Source organism: Phalacrocorax carbo, chromosome 5, assembly GCF_963921805.1.
Source record: "Phalacrocorax carbo chromosome 5, bPhaCar2.1, whole genome shotgun sequence".
In the NCBI taxonomy this organism is placed as follows: Eukaryota; Metazoa; Chordata; class Aves; order Suliformes; family Phalacrocoracidae; genus Phalacrocorax; species Phalacrocorax carbo.
The window spans coordinates 71,871,399-71,890,161 of record NC_087517.1 but is presented as its reverse complement, the minus strand read 5'-3'; the positions used below and the strand labels follow the sequence as shown (position 1 = coordinate 71,890,161).

General features: G+C 47.5%; 1 protein-coding gene across 3 annotated transcripts; it reads left to right on the top strand.

Moving 5' to 3' along the window:
* Positions 1-284: 284 nt before the first annotated feature.
* INCENP (inner centromere protein) lies at positions 285-17,303 on the top strand. Of its 3 annotated transcripts, none has more exons than XM_064453183.1 (17): positions 285-473; positions 580-693; positions 1,191-1,960; positions 3,807-3,858; positions 4,021-4,054; positions 6,286-6,364; positions 6,903-6,954; positions 7,274-7,391; positions 7,476-7,610; positions 9,920-10,029; positions 11,136-11,256; positions 12,028-12,150; positions 12,701-12,879; positions 13,174-13,264; positions 14,763-14,873; positions 16,088-16,247; positions 16,963-17,303. In XM_064453183.1, exons 1-17 carry the CDS (start codon positions 331-333, stop codon positions 17,175-17,177), a joined length of 2,607 nt encoding a protein of 868 aa, XP_064309253.1. In that variant the 5' UTR covers positions 285-330; the 3' UTR covers positions 17,178-17,303. The 3 variants fall into 3 exon arrangements, with proteins under 3 accessions (XP_064309253.1, XP_064309252.1, XP_064309254.1); XM_064453182.1 differs by having other exon boundaries at positions 14,760-14,873; XM_064453184.1 differs by lacking the exon at positions 14,763-14,873.
* Positions 17,304-18,763: the final 1,460 nt, after the last annotated feature.

Below are 18,763 nucleotides of genomic sequence, written 5' to 3'. Positions count from 1 at the left end.
CCACCCCAATATCAGCCCAGCCTCCACCAATCACAGCGCGAACCCCCCAAGGCGGGGCCTCTTATTGACCGTTGCCTAAATCCATCACTCTCCCGCTTTAAAGCCCCGCAGCCTATTTGCCTGCCCACTCAAACCCCGCCTTCTAAGCCAAGACTTCCACGACCACAGAGACTGGCGAGCAGAGTGGGGCCGATTTTGAGCGCTCCCCCGTCGCCTCGCAGCCAATGGGAAAGGCGGGCGGGGGGGGCGGCGCGGCGGCGATAGGCTGGCGCGGCGGTGACGTCGGCGGGCGCCAGGTTTGAATTCCAGGCGGGCGGAGGGGCCAGGGCCATGATGGCGGCGGCGGCGGCGGGCCCGGCGCAGCTACCGGCGATATGCAACCGGCGGCTGGCGGAGTTCCTGCGGCAGGTGGACGACACCGACCTGGTATGGCTGCAGGAGATCCGCGAGGAGGCGGCCAGGATGTTCAGCAGGTACCGAGCCGTTACCGGCTGCCCACCCCGGCCCGTTACCGGGCGCTCCCCGCCGTTACTGGCCGCCCCCCGCCCTGATCCCCCGCCTCTCCCCATCCCCTCGCAGCCACTACAGCGACGAGCCGGAGCTGATGCCCAAGACGCCATCGCAGAAGAACCGGCAGCGGAAGAAGCGCCTCTCCATCCTGCAGGAGGAGAACCAGGAGCCGGGCCGGAAGAGGTAGGCGCGCCCCGCCGGGTCCCGTGAGGAGGGGCTGGAGGCAGCGGGAGCTGGAGCCCGGCGGGTTCGGGGCGGCTGGAGGCGGAGGGCAGAGGCTTCCCCCGAGCCTCAGGCAGACAGGGAGCTCCTGGGAGGATGCAAGATGTCGTACGAAGCTAATCTCCCCATGGTGCGTCCCGTGAGGTGCTGTGCCAGGGTGCTCAGCCCATCATGGCACCGCTGTTCTCGGGAGAAGCACTGCTGTGGGTCCTATTTTGTATCTCTGTGTTTCTTCTTTCTCTCGTGATCTCCTCCACTCTAAAGTGGTTATGCACAGAGTCACAAATTAGTTACTTTCCACGTTAGTCCCTTGCTGCGGCTCTGTGCATGCTGAGCTCTTAGAAGGGCTCATCCCAGATGTTCTACCTTTGTTTTCTGCAAGTTTCCATTTGCACGTGGAAGGGCTTTGGTCTACTCCCAAATCCAGTTCCAGTCTAAAGTGCTGTTTCTGTTGTCAGATTATCTAGAAGGAAGAAGAGCAGTCTCAAGCTCCGATCCTCTCAACGACTGCGAGAGAAAAAAAACCTGGAACTGATGGGGGCTGAGTCCAAAGAAGTATCTCCACTGCAACGTGTGACAAGATCCCAGGCTGCAATGCTTTCTAAAAGCTCAGAGGTCTGTCCTGAGACTCCTTCTGCTCAGCAAGCACAAGGGAAGGTTCCCTTCACAGAAGCCAATATCAGTGCTCTCATTAGCACTGAGAATCATCTCCAGAAGAGTGCACCTAAACCAGCAGAGCAGCTCTCTGTGACCATCATCCTGAGCTCAGATGACAGCTCTCCCAAGGAAAGCGGGGTTGCCAAATCGCCGTCTGTGCCAGCAGCCTCTGAGCTGACGGTCCCTTGTACCCCCGAGGCAAACGATGCAAGTGAAAGCGAGGCCCCGTCTAAGCTGAAGACAGCGAAGGCAGCTAATACTACTATCATTTTAAGTGAAGAGTCTAGTCTGGAGGAGGCAGGTGACTCGCCTCAGGTACAAGAGGGGCCTGACAAGGAGCCTGCCCAGTGCGTAAGGGAGAGCCAAGGGACTCCGACAGGCTCTAGGCTGAGCCGTCGCTCAGTGCGCAGAAGTCTGTTGTGCAAAACCTCCATGACTCACAGAACCTCCCTGGCCGAAAAATACTCGCTAGCCAGCAAGAGGGAAAGTATGATCCGGAAATCTGTCAGCAGGACTATGGCCAAGAAGAAGGTGGCTCGGAAGCCATCTGTGGTCTCCAGTCACGTGGATGGTAGGTCTGAGTGTCACCAGACGAGTTTGCTTGGTACCATTCCTGCTCTTTTTGTTGATATACTGCTTTTTCCTGCTGAAGGAGGACAATGTTATAGGGCTAGTTCTTCATTTTGGGTGCAGCAGCTGATCATCCTGGGCTAGACAAGGTGCAGTTAAGCAAGGATGTTCTAGCTGACTTTCTAGAGACCTATATGAATAGAGAGACCCAGGTAACTCTGCTAGTTCCTGGCCTATGAATTCAGCCTTGTAAATCAACTGGGAAAGGAGGTAGCTGTCACAAATTCATGGCTCTCTAAACAGAATCTGTCTGCTAGTTCTAGAGCTTCTCTTTTGAGAAGGGGATTTTGAGGCTGAACTCTGTAATATGGTTGAAAGTCTTCTAAACTTAGAGTTTGCAATACAGGCAGGTTTCAGGGAAGGACAAACTGATTTAAATTCTTCTGTGCGACAGGAATGCAAGCGTTGGATTTGGTGCAGGAGAAAATTGATGGATGTAACCTGTCTCTTTTTTTTTTTTCAAGCTGAGGGGAAGAAGTGGCTATTAAGCAGTGGACTAATAAATGGCTCCTGAAAGGCTGGTGATGCAAGAGAACCTCTTCCCTGTAACTTGATGTTGAGGAGAGATTGGCTCTCTTGCACAGTGTACTCCTTTGTTTGAAGGGAGAGCTAACACAGCTGAAATAACATTGCTCTAATGTGTTTACCTGCAGTGTTCTAGCTATGTGGGGTTTGTGCTGTACAGAGCTGAATTTTCTTGAAGAGCTATCCTGGGTTTGCTGTAGAAGGACATCTTTGGAGAAGCCCTTCAGTGGTTTTTTTCCATACCAATTTAACTGTTCTAGCTGAATGTTTTTCTAGAGCAGGAGCACTGCTGCCCCAATACAGGATTTCCTGGTAACGGGTTACTGTGGAGTTCTGTGTAAGCTTCTAAGCACGGTGTTGAGGGCTCCCTCGGTAAAAAATGAAACAGGAGGGAAGTTGCCTCATCTGTAACTTTGAAGAGGCACTGAAGAAGCTTTATCTACCCAGTTTAAATGATCAGTCTGTATTGTCTGGATCTGGATTACCTGGGAGGTTTAAGGCAGGCTTTATTTCTTCCCTCTGTGCTACCTGACACAATTGTTCTTCTGCCTAGTCAAAATTTCCAGGTGTAAGGAGAGGAACTGAGATGTTTCAAGCAGCTCCAGTTGAGTTTGTTAATGCCTGAAAGCCCAAAGAACCCTCATTAACTACAGAGAGTGTCTGCTCTGCATCAGATCTTGCACTGGATAAGTGTGCGGCGTGTGTGTGTGCGCTTCCTTTGATTACATCTGTAGTGGAAGTGTGGGAGCAGACTGCATGCTCATGTGCTCTGACGATGCAAAGTCTGCCCTTGAGTACTCGGCTCAGGCTGAAGCTGCATTGCCTTCTTAATTATTAACAGCAGTTTCTGGCTGTGGAAGTACTTAAAAGCTCGGTACCACTGGGCCCGCTGGAATGCTTAGCAGGAAGCAGCACTCTGACTGTAAATAATGCTGGTTTTAACTACTACTGATATCTGGACACGGCCCTGCAAGATGAGTCTAAGCCCCAGCCTAGTCACTCTTAATGTAAGCTCTTTGAATATCACTTTGAACTCATCTATAATTGAAAGCATCTGTTTTCTTATACTAAAATTGCAGGCAGCGTTTTCTCTAGTGCCCCTCAGGTGCACTCAGCTGCCCTTACTTGCAGCAGCATGCGCTGGAATGGTGGGCCGTAGCCCAGGAGGCAGGGCAAGCCCTTCCACAACAGCCTTTGCTCCTGCAAAGAATCTTGGCCCACACCTGTGCGTTATAGCTCTGGCATTTTTTCTTTTCCTGCAGTCTCCAGCTCTGGAGAGGTGCCAGAGGATGAAGAAACAGTTCTCCAAACTGGGTGAGACTACTTTAAGATATTTCTTTAACCTTAATATCCTGTGTGGAGGGTTTTTTTCAGCGGTATTCTTGGTATAAAATGCACTGCTTGCAGATAATGAGTGGCTTCCCAGTTTCCTTGATGTTACAAAACGTGGCTGCCTCTTCTTTTTTTTTCCCCTAGGCCGCCTCCTGGACCTTGTACCCCCTCCAAGTTGGTAAGATTTGAGCACAGGTTAAAAGACTTTCTGATCATATGGACTTGTGAGCAAAATGTGTTGAATACACCGCTTGTTTGCTGTTGGGGAATTAAGGAGCTCTGGCCACAGATCGCTGACTCGGTCAACCTGCTGCATAGCACTTGAACAAAGAAGGCACAGAGCACCCAGCTCGCATGCGTCCGTGGGCCTCCCTGGCTCCAATGCACGAGACTAGAGAAAGTCTGAGACTGTCAAGTCTGTTTTAATCACAGTGTTCCAAAATTGACACAACAAAAACCAGTGAAGCTTTATTTGGAAAAGGAGCGTGTGTGACCCAAGGTTATTTTGGATGCAAGTAGAGGTATTCTGTCAGTATGGCCTTAGTCTCAGGTGCTTCCAAAGCCAAGGCTAGCTTTGACTAGAAAATAGCATTCTCTCTGTTGTTTTGCATAAATATATTTAAATGTAGATGGTGGGTTGATGCACAGCAGTGCTGAATACTACCCTTGGTATCGCTGGCATTCAGAGCAGAGTCCTGCTTTTTGGCTCTTTCTCAGCCTCCTGCTAGGGACCAGTCGTATGGAGATTCAATCCTGAATCCATACAGATAAACAACCTTCTTAAAATTCAGGGAAGTTTTTTTCGGCTGGGCAGAGTTTGTACACTATTACTATGTCTGTATTTTTAAAGCTGCTTTTGACCTTTTCATTAGCCCTGCAGACTATTCAAAGCTTGTCAGTTTGTCTTAAGACCACAGAAATTTGTAAATACCATTCAGATCAAAACATATCCCTCCGCAGTTCTCGCTGCCCTCCTGAGGAAGAAATCCCAGGATTATGTCAGTGTTTTGTCCAGAACAATTTTCAATAGGCAAAGAATGAATTAAGGGAGTGGAGCTCTGTGGCCTTAAGCACTCTGTAAGCAAGGACAGGCTTATCCATGCTTTTGTGGCTGTGCTTATCAGAAGAACTGCAAAAGTTCAAAGAAACTCAGTTTTTTCAGGACTTTTAGCTTGCCCGAGTTACAACTGTAGAAAAGCTTAAAGGGAAAATGGGGAGAAGAGGAAAAAGAACAGACTGCTTTGCAGGCCTGTGGGTAGAGACTCGTGCCTTTTGTTTCTATACCCTGATGAATTCATAACTACAGTCCAGTCCATGTAGTGTATTTGAGCTTCCCTGATCCCCATCTTTTATTTGCATACCCTTGCTGTGGGGAGTGGGACCCTGTTGCCTGTCCCGTTCTTAGCCTGCATCACCAGGTTACCTCACCCTATCTATCAGCAGTTTGCTCGGCGAACCAGACGTGTTTGGTTTCTGCCAGAGACGTCCTCTGGGCGCTGTGAGCCGCGTGAAAATGCGGTGCCTCAGCAACCTTCTCAAACCAGAAAATACCCTTGTCTCTAGGGTCATATAAGGGCAGTACCTGTGCTCATGCTGTTACTTAAAGGTCAGATGCTTCTCGGGCCTGATCTCAAATTAATTTGATCCATGTCCTTCTGCTGGCCTACAGGATGCTTCCTATACCTATCCTTAGGATAAGACTTTGCAGGAGCATTTGGGGAGGATAACGTTTCCATGCTTTCTTCTCTTCCCAACCCCATTGTGTCTGCCAGCCTGCGCGCTGGCCAACATGGGTCTGGGGAGTGGAGTTAATGCTTGTGTTGCTAGCAGAGTGCGGATTTCAAAAGCTATTGCCTGCCTCTCTCACAGGCATATAAACCCATTATCACAACAGAGTCTTGTGTAAGTGCCAAGGCGGCAAATGGCAATGCATATCACATTTATAACAAACAGATAAATCAAGGAAATGAGCCTTTTGTCTTTGCTGTCTCCCTCTTTGTCCATTCATCACTGCTAAGTAAAAAGAGTGCTGCCAGACTCTTTGCCAGAAGCCCAGCAAGCATAAACAGCCTTCCAACCTGCAATGCTTTTGTCCTTAATTGTTTATGAGTTTGTTCAGTTTAAGCAGTCAACCCCTCTTTGCAGATACGTGGGTTCTGGTAATGTCTGTCCTTCAAGAGGTGATGTGACATCAAGGAATTTACTGAGATGGTGTCCTGAGGTATTTTGCACAGCTGGAGGGTTAGGACTTCACTCTGGGTGCTGGCACCAGCACTTCATACTATGCATGGGGTTTTGCAGTCCTTGGTAATATCGCGGTGCCCTTGTACGAACGACGTTGCGATTTGAAACGGTAATTGGCTGTTTCTGAGCGCGGATGGTGCTGAAACCCCTTTGCTTTTCCTACAGAATCCCCAAAGTCTGCAAATGTCCCTTCGTTCTCAAAGCGTCAGCAGAACCCAGCAGCCGCAGGAGACGAGCACCAACGGTAGCTTCCAGAGGGTTTTTGCGGCAGAACTTTAAAAAGTCATCGCTTGGTGGGGAGGCTGGCTGGGAAGTTTGAAAGGTTGGCTGGTTAATTTGAGGGCCCGGTTTTAATCTTTGACAAGCGAGGATTTGTTTCGAGAGATGAGCAGTTAGGAAATTCTGTGCTAGAGTTATTTTCCACCCTGGGAAGCGCACAGAAACGAGGACGGAGGCATGTCTGTTCTTGGGGTTATGGGAGAACATGCTGAACCCTGTTTCTGAAGCAAGCAGTTGCTCCGTGTCTGTGCAGAACACAGTAGTGCATTAGTGCGAACCGCGTCCACAGGTGACTTGAGACAGCTTCGCTTTATTTGGTATTTCTAGGTTTGAACGGTGCGGTGATGTTGCTTGCTGAAAGCAAGAAAGGTCCTGCTATGCATAAGTCATGGCAAGTTTTTTGCTGTTTAGTGAGCTGCTGAATCTGCTGCCTGCTTTCAAAGCTGTGCTGGAAGGGATTTTTCTTCTGCTAGAACTAACTGTGTAACCATGTTTTCTTTCAGAAAACGGCTTAAATAAGAGCAGGGAGACCCAGGAACCACCCCAGAGCGCCAGGTATGTTCGTGGAACCATCCTGGTTGGAAGGTGGCTCTTGAGATCTGTAGTCCAGGTCAAAGCATGTTCAACACTGCAACATCATTAAATGGCTTCAGTGTTTTGTGACTACAAAACTTTTGCAATAAGTTTTTTCTGCCTCTATGAAAAGAGGATTTAATTTGTATCTTCTATCACATTAGAATTTAATTGGATATCTACTTGTGTATACACAATGAAATATCTTTTAAGCTAGGGTAGTTTTATAACCTTTTTCAAACCTGCCTTTGAGACAATCAGGAGGATATGCCACATGTGACAGACACTATTTTTCTCACAGGAGAAAGCCAAGTTACAAAAGAGCTGTGGACGAACGCTATGACAACCAGCAAGCAGAAGATGGAGGGCTTTCTCCTCTGAAAAGAAAGACCCCATCCCCTACCTTTCCAGCCAGCAAAGTAAGGTCCTTGTAACCCTGATATGATTCACCAAGGCCTGTTTCTTAACACTCCTGAGGATTGTTTCTGGCGTTCCTCTCACAGGTTGTACGTCCTTTCAAAACATTTCTGCACACTGTGCAGAAGAACCAGCTCCTCATGACACCAAGCTCTGTGGCGAGAAATGGAGTAATCAAATCTTTTATCAGGTACAACACTCCTCTCCAGTCCGATCCCAAGGTAAGATGAGACTGTTGTAAGCTAGTATGTGATGGTCTGATGAGTGTCTAAGTTAAAGCACAGATGTGAAAGAAACTTTTCAACCCATACTAAACAGAGAAGTAACTTTAAGATGTCTGTTTACACTTACATAAACTAAATAAAATTGTGATTAGTAAGCTTCCTAAAGAATTCTAATTTGGACTCAAAGCTCTGTTAGTGTAGCATCCCCCTCTGGTATTAGCAAGTAACAGCTGAGAAGGAAAATTGGGAAACAACAGTCAAGGGGACTTTGAACACTGCAGTTGAGGCATGTATCTGTAACTGAAGTCTGCACATCCAAAGTCTCTAGAAAGGACTTTTCTAATGAGTGAGATCTGAGCAAATGCCTCTTAAATCCAAACTTCTGATGATCTGAGGTTTTTCAGCCCTTTGAAGCAGTAAGAAACATGAGGCTGTCCTGAATAGGAGACTGCTGGGTCAGCGAGACAAGGATGCCAGTGTCCAAATCTGATGGCGTCAGTATCGGTGCAGGAGCGTTGTTGCAACCGGCACAAACATCACACCTTTGCTGTTTGCAGGCAGATGCCTCTACCTGTGCAATACCATGGCGAAGCTTACAGCATCGCAGGGGAGGCTCCTGTACCCCAAAGAGAGTAGTTTGGGCAGACGGGGTTTGAGGAGATCTGGTTGTAGATTTCAAAGGGAATTGGCTTTCCCTGTGTTCTGCTTACACAGGACAGGTTGGTCATAAATCATGATCATTAATTACGTGGGCTGGACTTGCAGTAGGAATGCTGCCTGCATCGCTGATGGGCAGCCCTCACTCTTACCAAATCTAAATGCGCATCAGTATCTAGCTCAGAAGTCAGAGCTCAGGAGAAGCAGCTTTCAGTCGCTGTGCTGTAGTTCCTATTCCAGAATCGCGGCTGACAGCGTCAGGCAAGCACAAGGGTGCAGCTTCACAGATGCACCTAGGGATGCGCTCCAAGCTGGCGTGCCGAGCGTAGATTGCTCATGCTTCTAATACCCAACAACTTGCCTGCAAAATCAGGTAGTTCTAGGGCTTGTTTTCACTTGCAGGGGAGTTGGGCAGGGAGAGGAGGGCATACTGCAGAAACTGGTTTTCCTGCATCCACCTTATATCTGGCAACCTCGTATCAGAGCTGCTTTGTATTGCTTAAAGCTGTCACGGTTGTGCTGCTCTGAGAGCCTTGCTGTACTCCCGCAGATAAGAGAAGCCTATCATTAGGAAGTAGTGAAGGATTCAAGCTTCAATTTTGCTGGTGTTCCTGCTGACACTGGTGTTGTCCCTATTGGCAGAGGAGCTAATATGATGAGAACAGAGTCTTCCAACTAGTGCATCCTTTGCTGTCGGTTCATTGAATGTTGTATTTTAGGTTTCATTCCAGTGTGGGCATCTTCCCCTCTGGACGACTTCTGTGTGGGGTCTAAACATAACTAAATAGCACCAGAGCAATAAGATACCATCATTAGTTTTAAACTAGCCAATTTGGATATGAATAACATATATATAAAAATAGTAATTTACAGCATGGAGCCCAGCATAATAATCACTTGACTATTTCACCGTGCTTATCAATGGGTTTGTATTAAGACCAGGCCTGTCATAATTAGGCATCTGCAGTATCAAATCTGGCATTAGATTATCTTAATCTGTTTGCTATGACTGTAGTGATGGCTGGATCTTGCTCTTCTAATTGACAGTTATACTGAGGCTGAGCTAGCTGGACTGCTTAGAAAAATGAGGAAAATGCCCTGCATTTCTGTCTAGATGACATATGGGGCTGACTGTGCTTGAAACAAGCTGTAAGCACTCTGTCTAAATGGTGGTGGCTTACCACGAGATAAAGCTTTGTGGGAAGCAGAGGCACCAGTGGGAGCTCTGAGCTGCAGCAAGCAAGGTGTTTCCTACAGCACCATCTGTCCCCTACGCGTGCTGCAGGAAGCCGGTGTCACTGCCGAGCATTAGCACTGCTTTTCTGGTTCTTTGTACCGACATAAATCACGGTGCTGTCTGTCTGCAGTCTGTGGAAGCTGCCTGGACTTCAGGAGCTGATGCTTCTCTTTTGGTGTCCCAGCTTCTTCTCTTGCTCTCTAAGATTAGCACCACTGCCTTGGTTTCCATCACATCTATTCCCGAACACCCGTGACCACATCGCAGGCTCCCTGAGCTCTGTTTTGGGGTGGTTGCCATGCCTTGGTTCTGGCTGCAGTCCCTGGGTGTTATCTCTGGGTCCCTAACCTGAGCAAGTTGGGGTGGAAGGACCCCTGGCCGGTGGGTATAATCACATTTCAATGCACCTCAGGAAAAGGAGAGACAGAAGCTAGAGACTCTGAGGAAAAAGCAAGAGGCCGAGCAGCTGAGAAAACAAAAACTGGAGGAAGAAAAGAAACGGCGACTAGAAGAGGCAAAGCTGTGAGTACATCCTTTCTGCCTTGTCTGGACTGCTCCCTCTGCAGTGTAGGTCCCCATATCTAGGTCTTTTATCTTGCACTTGTTAGTTATGAGTGTACATTAGTTGGATGTATTTCAAGTATGATAGTAAGAAATTATATACTGCTTATGAAAAGGAGTGAGATTTCTGATACTTATGAAAGAAATCCTCATAATCTCAAAGGGGGAAACTGATATACCAAAGAAAATGGAATTTTCTGCTAAGCAATAACACTGAGCCATGTGAGCCGGGCAAAAGGGGATTTGGCGCCAGAGAAGGGAGCCGAGAGCAGAGGGAAGCATTTGTCTTACGGCTGTAGCCTTGAAGAGAGCTGAGAGACTGACGGAAGGGAACGTCCCGCCTCAGACGCCACTGAAAGCTGGGTGATAAAGTATATAGTCAGGGAGGACAACTAACTGGGATGTTGGTAAGAACTAAAACCAGGTGTCCTTCGGGTGAACTATGGCCAGAAAGCCCCCCGCTCAAATCAGCCCCCCACTCTCTGAGCATATATGACAAATTTAAAGGGAGCTGCACATTTAAGGTGAAATAAGAAAAAAACTACCCAATTATTAGCTGCGGAGCGGGAATATTAGCTGTGACTGACACACTGAACTGTATAAATACCTTGTAGTTTCTTGGTGTGGAGTGCAAGCTTTGGGGCGTTACTGCCCAGCACCCGCCTTTGTGCAAAACCGAAACGACTAAAACACCTCGGCTCTGGGTGGAGTTTGGCGTTTTCCACACTGGGCAAACGAACCTGCTCCTTGGGAAAACAGTTGTGTCCTTACACGCAGCAAAAATTCTTGCCGCCTTTCTCTCACAATGCAAAGACAGTATTTGTTCTCGTAGCATCCATCTGGAATGCTAATAAAAAGTCAACTGTCCCAGCTGACTGATTCTTCAGCCTTTCATCTCCAGTCTCAGATGGAGCTTAAAAATATCGCTCATGTTTAAATGAACGGTGTATTTGGTTCATTGTGTTTCATGCTGCCCAAGAGCTGTGTCTGTCTGGCCTTGTATTTGGGTCGAAGGAGCTTGCCTGGCTGAACTCCAATGACGAATGAAGTTGTCCTGTGTCCTGTAGGAAGCGTGAGGAGCGCCTGCGCAAAGTGCTGCGGGCTCGGGAGCGGGCAGAGCAAATAGAGGAAGAGAGGAAAAGGCGCATCGAGCAGAAGATAGCTCTGTTTGATGAGAAGTCTGAGAAGGTAAGGCCCAATACACCTGTAGAGCATGAGTAAATAACCTGTTGAGGTAGATGATGCCACGAGTGTCTGTTCCAGAAAGAGACGAACTGAGGCTGCTCGTAAATCTAGAGAATGAACCGGAGAACAGCTGAATAAAGAACTATCCAGAAACCTGGCAATTCTGAGTGACCGCCTTTCCTGTGGCTACAGCAAATGGCAGATGATCCTTATTTTCCAGAATTATGAATCTAAATAGGCTTTATTAAGATTCTGTTAGTCAGATAGGAGAAGAACTTCGAGTAGGTAAAGCCAGCCTAGTGGCCCTGAGGCTTTATCTACTTTAAGTTGTTCTCCCATCTGACTAATACAGATGAAGAGGTGACAATAAACATACTTCCTCCAGACCCTTCCTTGTATCTGAGACTTTCAGGCAATTTGCACATGTGACCATAGCAGTCATTTGTCTGCTTTAATTACCTCTATCTGCTTTTCTTATTTGATGGTTCTGAGAATATACTCTGGCTTTTGTCATGTTAGATGTATAAATACCAGAATAGGATCAGCTCATCTTGTGGAAATATAGAATAAGGTAATTTCCCTAAATATTACCTTTTGAAAATAATAAAGCACAGGTCTCATTGGCTCCTGGTGGCAAAAAAAAAAAAGCAAGGTTTTGCCCTGTGAGAGGGTGGGAGCTCTGCATCTTCGAGACTTACTGCGGAGATATTTCACGCGCACAGAGAACTGTCCCATCTGAGACTTAGGTATTCAGGTAGCGCTCTGTGTGTCTAGGTGCGGGAAGAAAGGCTGGCAGAAGAGAAAATAAAAAAGAAAGCAGCCGCCAAGAAGATGGAAGAAGCAGAGGCCCGGCGCAGGCATGACGAAGAGGCCAGAAAACAAAAAGCACTGCAGCAGGTCGGTGCCGGAGCCCATCCTGTCATCCTGCGTGCGGTCAGAACGGCCGCGGTCTGCCACAGTCTTTGTAAGCAAGGAATCCAGCGGGAGTACTAACACGAGCCAACTGAAGGGAAAAACAGTGTAGTGAGAGGCTTTGTCCCTAAAGCTCTCAGCAAGGTTGTGCTTCCTCTTGCAAGAGAGCTAACCTCTGCAAGCTGTTAGTGGTGGCTGCGACCCACGCTGCTCCCGCAGATCTGGACAGATTCTTACTAAAGACCTTAATTTGTGGAGTGCCAGGTATTAACACCTCTGTTAAACCTGTCTCTGAGATCCAGAGTGTGGTGCCCGTTAGGCCCTCTGGGGTATGTTGTGGGCAGGGAAAGGCCAGCACTGAAATAGCTGGAGAGGTGCACCCACTCCGAAAGCACCACTTGAGCCCTGAGCTGATGCCCTGCTGCGCAGTGATGGGTGCTGGGCACTTGGGTCAGGCAAGCTGTTTGGGCTCCTTTATTCTGGAGCCTGTTCCTGTACGGCATAAGGTGAGTAATTGCCTTGTTGGGCTTACCAGGAGGAGGAGGAGGAACGTCGGCACAAAGAGCTAATGCAGAAGAGGAAGGAAGAGGAGCAGGAACGTGCCAGGAAGATTGCTGAGCAGAGACAGGCAGAACAGGAGAGAGAGAAACAGCTGGCTGCAGAGAGAGAGCTGGAGAGGAAGAAGGAACAGGAGAAGAGGATCCAGGCAGAAAAGTAAGACTAAATCCATTTATGTACTAAATTCTGTGCTGGGACTTCAAAAAGAAACAGGAACAGAGGGCACTAGTGAAAGGCTTAAGGAGCGAATGAAGAGCTACTTTGTGCTGTCAGCACAACTCTGGACCATCACGGGTACTGAGCTGCCAGGAAGGCCTTCTGGGCTCGGTAATGAAGGCAGGCGGGGAGTGCCCTGAAAAGCTGCGAGGAAGAGGGGTTTGCAGCAGGCCCTGGATGGGAGGGTGCCCCTGCGTGGCTTTGAGAGTAATGGTCTGTTGCTTTGGTTCTCAGGCTACGCGAACAGCAGGAGAAGGCCGCTCGCCTGCAGAAGGAAGCGTTGGCCGCTGAAGAACAGCTTCACAAGGAGATGGAGAAGAAAGAAGTAAGTATTTTCTTTTCGTAGATGGATCCACATGGATCTGACTTCAGTAGCCATTATGGTTAGGAGCAGCTGGGCTGTGAAGCTATGAAGAACCCTGAGGAGCGAACTGTTGCACTTCTGAACTTGAGCCGGCCGAAGGTGCTTTTACCCAGAGTCTGTTCTGTCCATTTCAGAAGGTACGCTTGATCTCTTTAGATGGCAGTGGTGCAAAAAGAAAGGACGGGCAATGCGCACGTTGAAGTGAGGTTTTCCGCTCTTCCCTCTTTCTGTGCCCAGGGGTATCTGTACAATAATGAATCCCAGACTTTTCAGAAGCAACTTCTCAATTTCACAGCTGTGCCACCTCCAGCAGAACCACAAGTACAGAGTGAGGCGTTGTCAGGTTATCTCCTCCAAAGGTCATGCCAGCACAGGTTAACTGAACAGGCGTTTTTGCTTGTGGTGTTGAAGAGGGAACTCTTGACGCCTTGGCAGTCCGTGCTATTTGAATAAAGCAACTGCAGCTGGATAGGCGCAGGTTTTTGCTTAACTTGCAGCACGCATTTTCACCGCAGCAGAGAGAAAGCCCGCAGGTGGTGTTCAGGCAGCTTTTGGAACGTCCCTTCTGAAGGATTTGCACACGCTATTTGCTGGGAAGTGGTAGCAAACCTGTTGCTATTTGGACTGTTGCTTTTTGGTTTGTGTAAGATCTGAGACAACTTGCAATTTGCAAGAAAGAACAGAAGGTTGGAATAGGTGGTTGGAAATTGTCCAACACTTGCCTGAAATCGTTGTCACGCCACTTAGCAGAGCTGTGGTATTAGCACGGGGACAGCAGCTGTCCAGCTACCTTCAGGGAGCTGAGTTCCTTGGGGAGGATCCCTGCGTGCCCGGCAAGCTCCTCGCCCTGTCGGTTAGCTTTGTGAAGCTGACAGGCAGCTGGTGGTAGACCTGTGTACAGTGTGTCCTGATGTTAAGGCTGGGTGGGGTTTATTTCACTTGATTTTTGAGTTAGCAGCCCTTTGGTTTCCTTTAGATCCAGTAGGGAAAAACTAAGCATTCATAGGGTGAGATTCCTTTGACCTGTTTGGACAGTTACCGTGCAATGGGATGACTTGGCCTCTAAAAATACTGTTTATTAGTCTGAAAGAGAGGCTAAGATGAGTAGCACAGGCTTCTCCATCTGCAGATGGTGGGCTGGCTCCTGATGTTTATATCCTAAAGATAAAGTCATTATCAAGTTTTTCATAGCACGAGGTTAGTGCATTATCAGAGGGAGGCAACTAATGCTCTTAAATGGGAAGGTCAATTTGTGCCACTCTGAGGGAAGCTCAAGCTGTTGCGTTGCATTTGTTCACTGTCTGCGCTGTGTTCGAAGTGCTCCTTAGCATCACAAGTAACAACAGCTTGCAATTAGATGCTTAGATTTTTTTTTTGCATATCAAAAAATGGATCCCTAGATTAACAGCATAGCTTAGTTCATAAGATTAATTCATTTGCGGTGTTGGCTTGCCAGCAGGAGGAGAAGAGACTAGCAGAGATGAAGAGGCAGGAGCAAGAACAGAAGAAACTGCCAGAGGAACAAAAGGCTAAAAATATAGCCCAAACACAGCACCTAGAGAACAAAGAGGTAATTCTGCTCTCTGGTGAAAAGTCTTCAAGGGATGACATCAGAGGACTTTGATTCCAGCCCTGACATGCTGTTACAACAAGCAGTTTTACCCTCTGCTCTTTATATTTCCTTTCAATAATGAAGGGCTTCTGTAAACTTTTTTCTTGGCCATCTGAGGCTGACGCCTTGTGGCCCCGAGGATTTAATTGACTCTTGGGGACTGAAAAGGAGGGAAGGGAAGCGGCAAGTATTTGCCAGGATTTTCTTGCTGTCAGGATAAGACAGTGGCTGTTAAAGTTGCCTTGCCTTTTGGAGCTCTTTCAGTACTGGATGAACCTCGCAGGCAGTAGCGACGCTGAAGTAGTTATTTAAGTTCAAGGCTGGAAACAGCCACGGGATGGCAGCAGAGCCTGGAACTCGCTGCCTTTGGGCCTCCCTAGCGATGGATCTTGAGACGGTCCTGGAGGGAAGGTACATACATGTCTTCAACATTGAAGGCAAATGTATGGCGCTCTATCTCCTTCCAAAGCTATGTATTTTGATCTTTAAATGCAAAACAAGTGAAATGTGAGTTAATGTTAATGGACACAAAGCCATGAAGGCAGCCTCTTGTGGGGGAGAAAAACTGTTTCTGGCTCTCTGGAGATGCTTGCCTCCGAGCTAAGGGCTGACTGATGTTTCATGGCTAGTGAAATTTCAGTTTTAAGTTTTTCTTCATCATTTGCGTTTCCCTCAGACATGCTGTTCCCATCGAAATTACAGTACAGTTTGTCCTGAGCTGATATGTGTGTATTCTCTACAAGGTAATATTCAGCTTAATATTAAACAAGTCCAGAAGTTTGGCTGCAGACCAAAGCATGTTTAAATGTGCTACTTAAAGCCCATCCCTTGGCTCCAGCTTTGAGGATGTAACACCACCATTTAAGCCTTGCTTGCATTGAACAGAATTGCCTATCTATATTAGATGCATGTATTGCTGGCTTGTTCATGCCATAGGTAGCCAATTAAGCAGCCCAGTTCAACAGAAGAATGCAACGGAAGGTTGTAATTACGTCAAAACTTTAGAACCTGGGTCAAGTTCTTAAGTTTTGACCCAGCTTCAGGTTTTGTAATTATGCAGTAAAGCAAGAGGTGGAATACTAAGGTATTCTGGCCTACGGGCGTCTCGCTGCAACTTGGAAGTGCAGCAGTGCTGTTGCAGCTAATGCCTGTGGAATGTCTTTGTCTTCTAGAATTCACCTGCCTGCAACTCATACCAGATGACTCCGCGGGCCCAGAAAGAGCCAAAGCCCCCCGTGATGAACCCAAACAACTACGGACTGGATCTGAACAGTGATGACTCAACTGATGACGAAAGCCAGCCTCGCAAGCCCATCCCTGCCTGGGCCACTGGTATGTGGTAGCAGGTTGAAATCTGCCCTGAGAGCCCCCAGCAAACCCTGCTGCTGCTTGGCTCCGATGGATAACAAGACCTGGCATAAGAGTTTGCCCAGTTCCTCCTGCCTGCACGCTGTAGTTAAGAGTACTAACTCCTAGCCACGTGGCTGGAGTGCTGAGTCAAGGGCTTCTCTACCACTTGGGGAGCTTCACGGGACAATACTGGGGAACAGTAGCTGCTAGTGTCACTTTGCCTGTGTGAACAGAGTAATTATGAACTAGTGCTCTGGCCTTGAGCCTGCTTGACATTGATTTATCTTTAAAAAGCAAAGTATTGCTAGATGTGACAGGCTAGGCTCCAGACTGGTGGCTGTTCTGGTTCCGAAACACTCGGTTCCATGATTTCGTATTCCGCCTACCCCAGGGGAGCTAAGGAGTTGCAGGGAAACTAATAGTATCTGCAGGAAGAAAAACTGAGAAGCCTTGCCTCTTGCAAACTCATTCTAGTTCCTGGACAGAATTCAGTACATGCAGCATTCACCCTCCAACTATCCTGAAGCTTTAGGCTTAAACAGGGTGCTTCACAACATCAAATGCTGCAGGATTTCTCCTATTTGCGATCTCAGTGTGATTAGAGATGAGGCAAGCAGGGATGCATCGCATACAAACAGCCTACACAGCAGTTTCCATTACAAAAAATTAATGAGGATTTCATCTTTTGTTTCTCCAGGGAATCAGCTTACTCAAGCTGTAGTCTACCAGTACTACAACCCTCCCAACATTGACGCGCTCTTTGGGGTGATCGCAAGCCCCAGGCTGGAGGACATCTTTTACAAAAGCAAACCGCGCTACTTCAAGCGCACGAGCTCTGCTGTGTGGAATTCCCCGCCCTTTTCAGGTGCCAAATCGGTTCTAGGTCTGCCGTACGGCCTGAAGAAGTACTGAGGTGGGCAGTGGCTGTTTCTTGTGGAGCAGTGGGTATGCATTTCTGCCTCTAGGTGAGAAAAGAGTTACTGTTCAGTATATATGTCTTTAGGTGTTAGCATTGAATAAATGTCAGCTTTTACTGGGCCTCTTGCATTTTTCTGTTTCGGGGCTTGTTTTCCCACTGTTAGGCAAAAGAGCAAGTTTTTGGGAGATACTGCCTTGGAAAGATGTATCTCTTTTACCCTTAACTTTAAGCTGGCAAAGATTTAGACATTTAGGTCATGAGAGTGCATCACCTAAAAGCTATGTGATCCTCCCCCTCCTCAGGCAGGCGGGCCTGGTGGTGGCTGCCAGCAGTAGAGGCCGTTGTGCGTCTGCTGTCCCTGCCCACCTCCCGGCGGAGGCCAGAGTACTCGCACAGCTAAGGGCCCCTCGGGTAAAATCCACGTACGCCCCGTGGGTGATCTCCAGAAGCAAGACATTAGCAGGTCTTCATTGCCTGCAAACTGCAAAGGGATTTCATTGTTCCATTTTTCAGTAATACGCTTTATGCCAACGCCAAGTGCAGTTATGTGCGTAAGCTAGATTGGTACCGGTGTCACGACAGCTCGGGCTGAAACACCCTGAAGACTTCAGGGACCTTCCTTCAGTTGTTGGAGAGAGATGTGGCCCTCAGCATAATCATGTCTCCAGGAATACCCGGAGTAGTGTAATCAGGCTTTGTTGATCTAAGCTTTGTTAAGAGAAATCTTACAAAGGTTCTGATAGAATTTTGTTTCTCTAATTTAAATTCCGTGTCTGTGGCAGATTGGATTGAAAGACTGAGTTTAACCTCAATGCCTGTCTTTCTCTTTTCTCCCCTTGGCTGTTTAATTTGTTCGGCATCAAAGCTGGCTTTATTTCTGGGCCTGTTTTGCCCTTCATGTTCAATAAGGCAGTGTCAAATGGACTGTTACCAAAACAATTTCCTCTTAACAGCAAAACATCAGCTCAGAGTTTCTGTTCCAAGAGCACTTGGAGTTTTAGTCATTCTTTCTGCACCTAACTTGCAAATGGCACCGACGCTTGTGTGTGCTCTGTAACAAGCTCCTGGGAAGAGAGTGTAGAGGTCTCAGTAGAACAGTACTTACTGGAAGATTTTAAAAGAAGCATTTACATTAGTTTCTGTGGGTTATTGTGGAAGGCTGTCTTCTGCAAATTAGGCAGCCTATGTGGTTCTTACCTCAGATTCATTTCCTTGCGGCTTGATTTGTTTCAAAGATGGGTGAGTGCTCATGGCCGCAGTCTCAGTAAGCAAAAGGCTGAAAAACACCGTTTCTGTGTACATAAACTCAGTCCTTTAAAAAAACTACACTGTATGGAGATGATACAACCTGTAAGGAGGCTTTTACCTTTCCTTGTGCATGTAGTTAATGAACTGTTTGCAGGCAAATGTCTTTAAAATGATGGGGGGCTTTATATTTAAATACATCAACTGCTAGGTGCTGTGCTACTGGTCGGTGTTTATATCTGCACGATGACTGTACTTTGATAGTTGCTCTGTAGATTGAGTTTTGTATCGTAGAATGAACGTAACCTTTTTGTAAGAAAGCTTGCTGAAATGG

Coding starts and splice junctions, on each gene's coding strand:
- INCENP (XM_064453182.1), top strand. CDS start 331: ATGATGGCGGCGGCGGCGGCGGGCCCGGCGCAGCTACCGGCGATATGC. Junction 474..579: donor GCGGCCAGGATGTTCAGCAG/GTACCGAGCCGT, acceptor ATCCCCTCGCAG/CCACTACAGCGACGAGCCGG. Junction 14,874..16,087: donor AGCACCTAGAGAACAAAGAG/GTAATTCTGCTC, acceptor TTTGTCTTCTAG/AATTCACCTGCCTGCAACTC.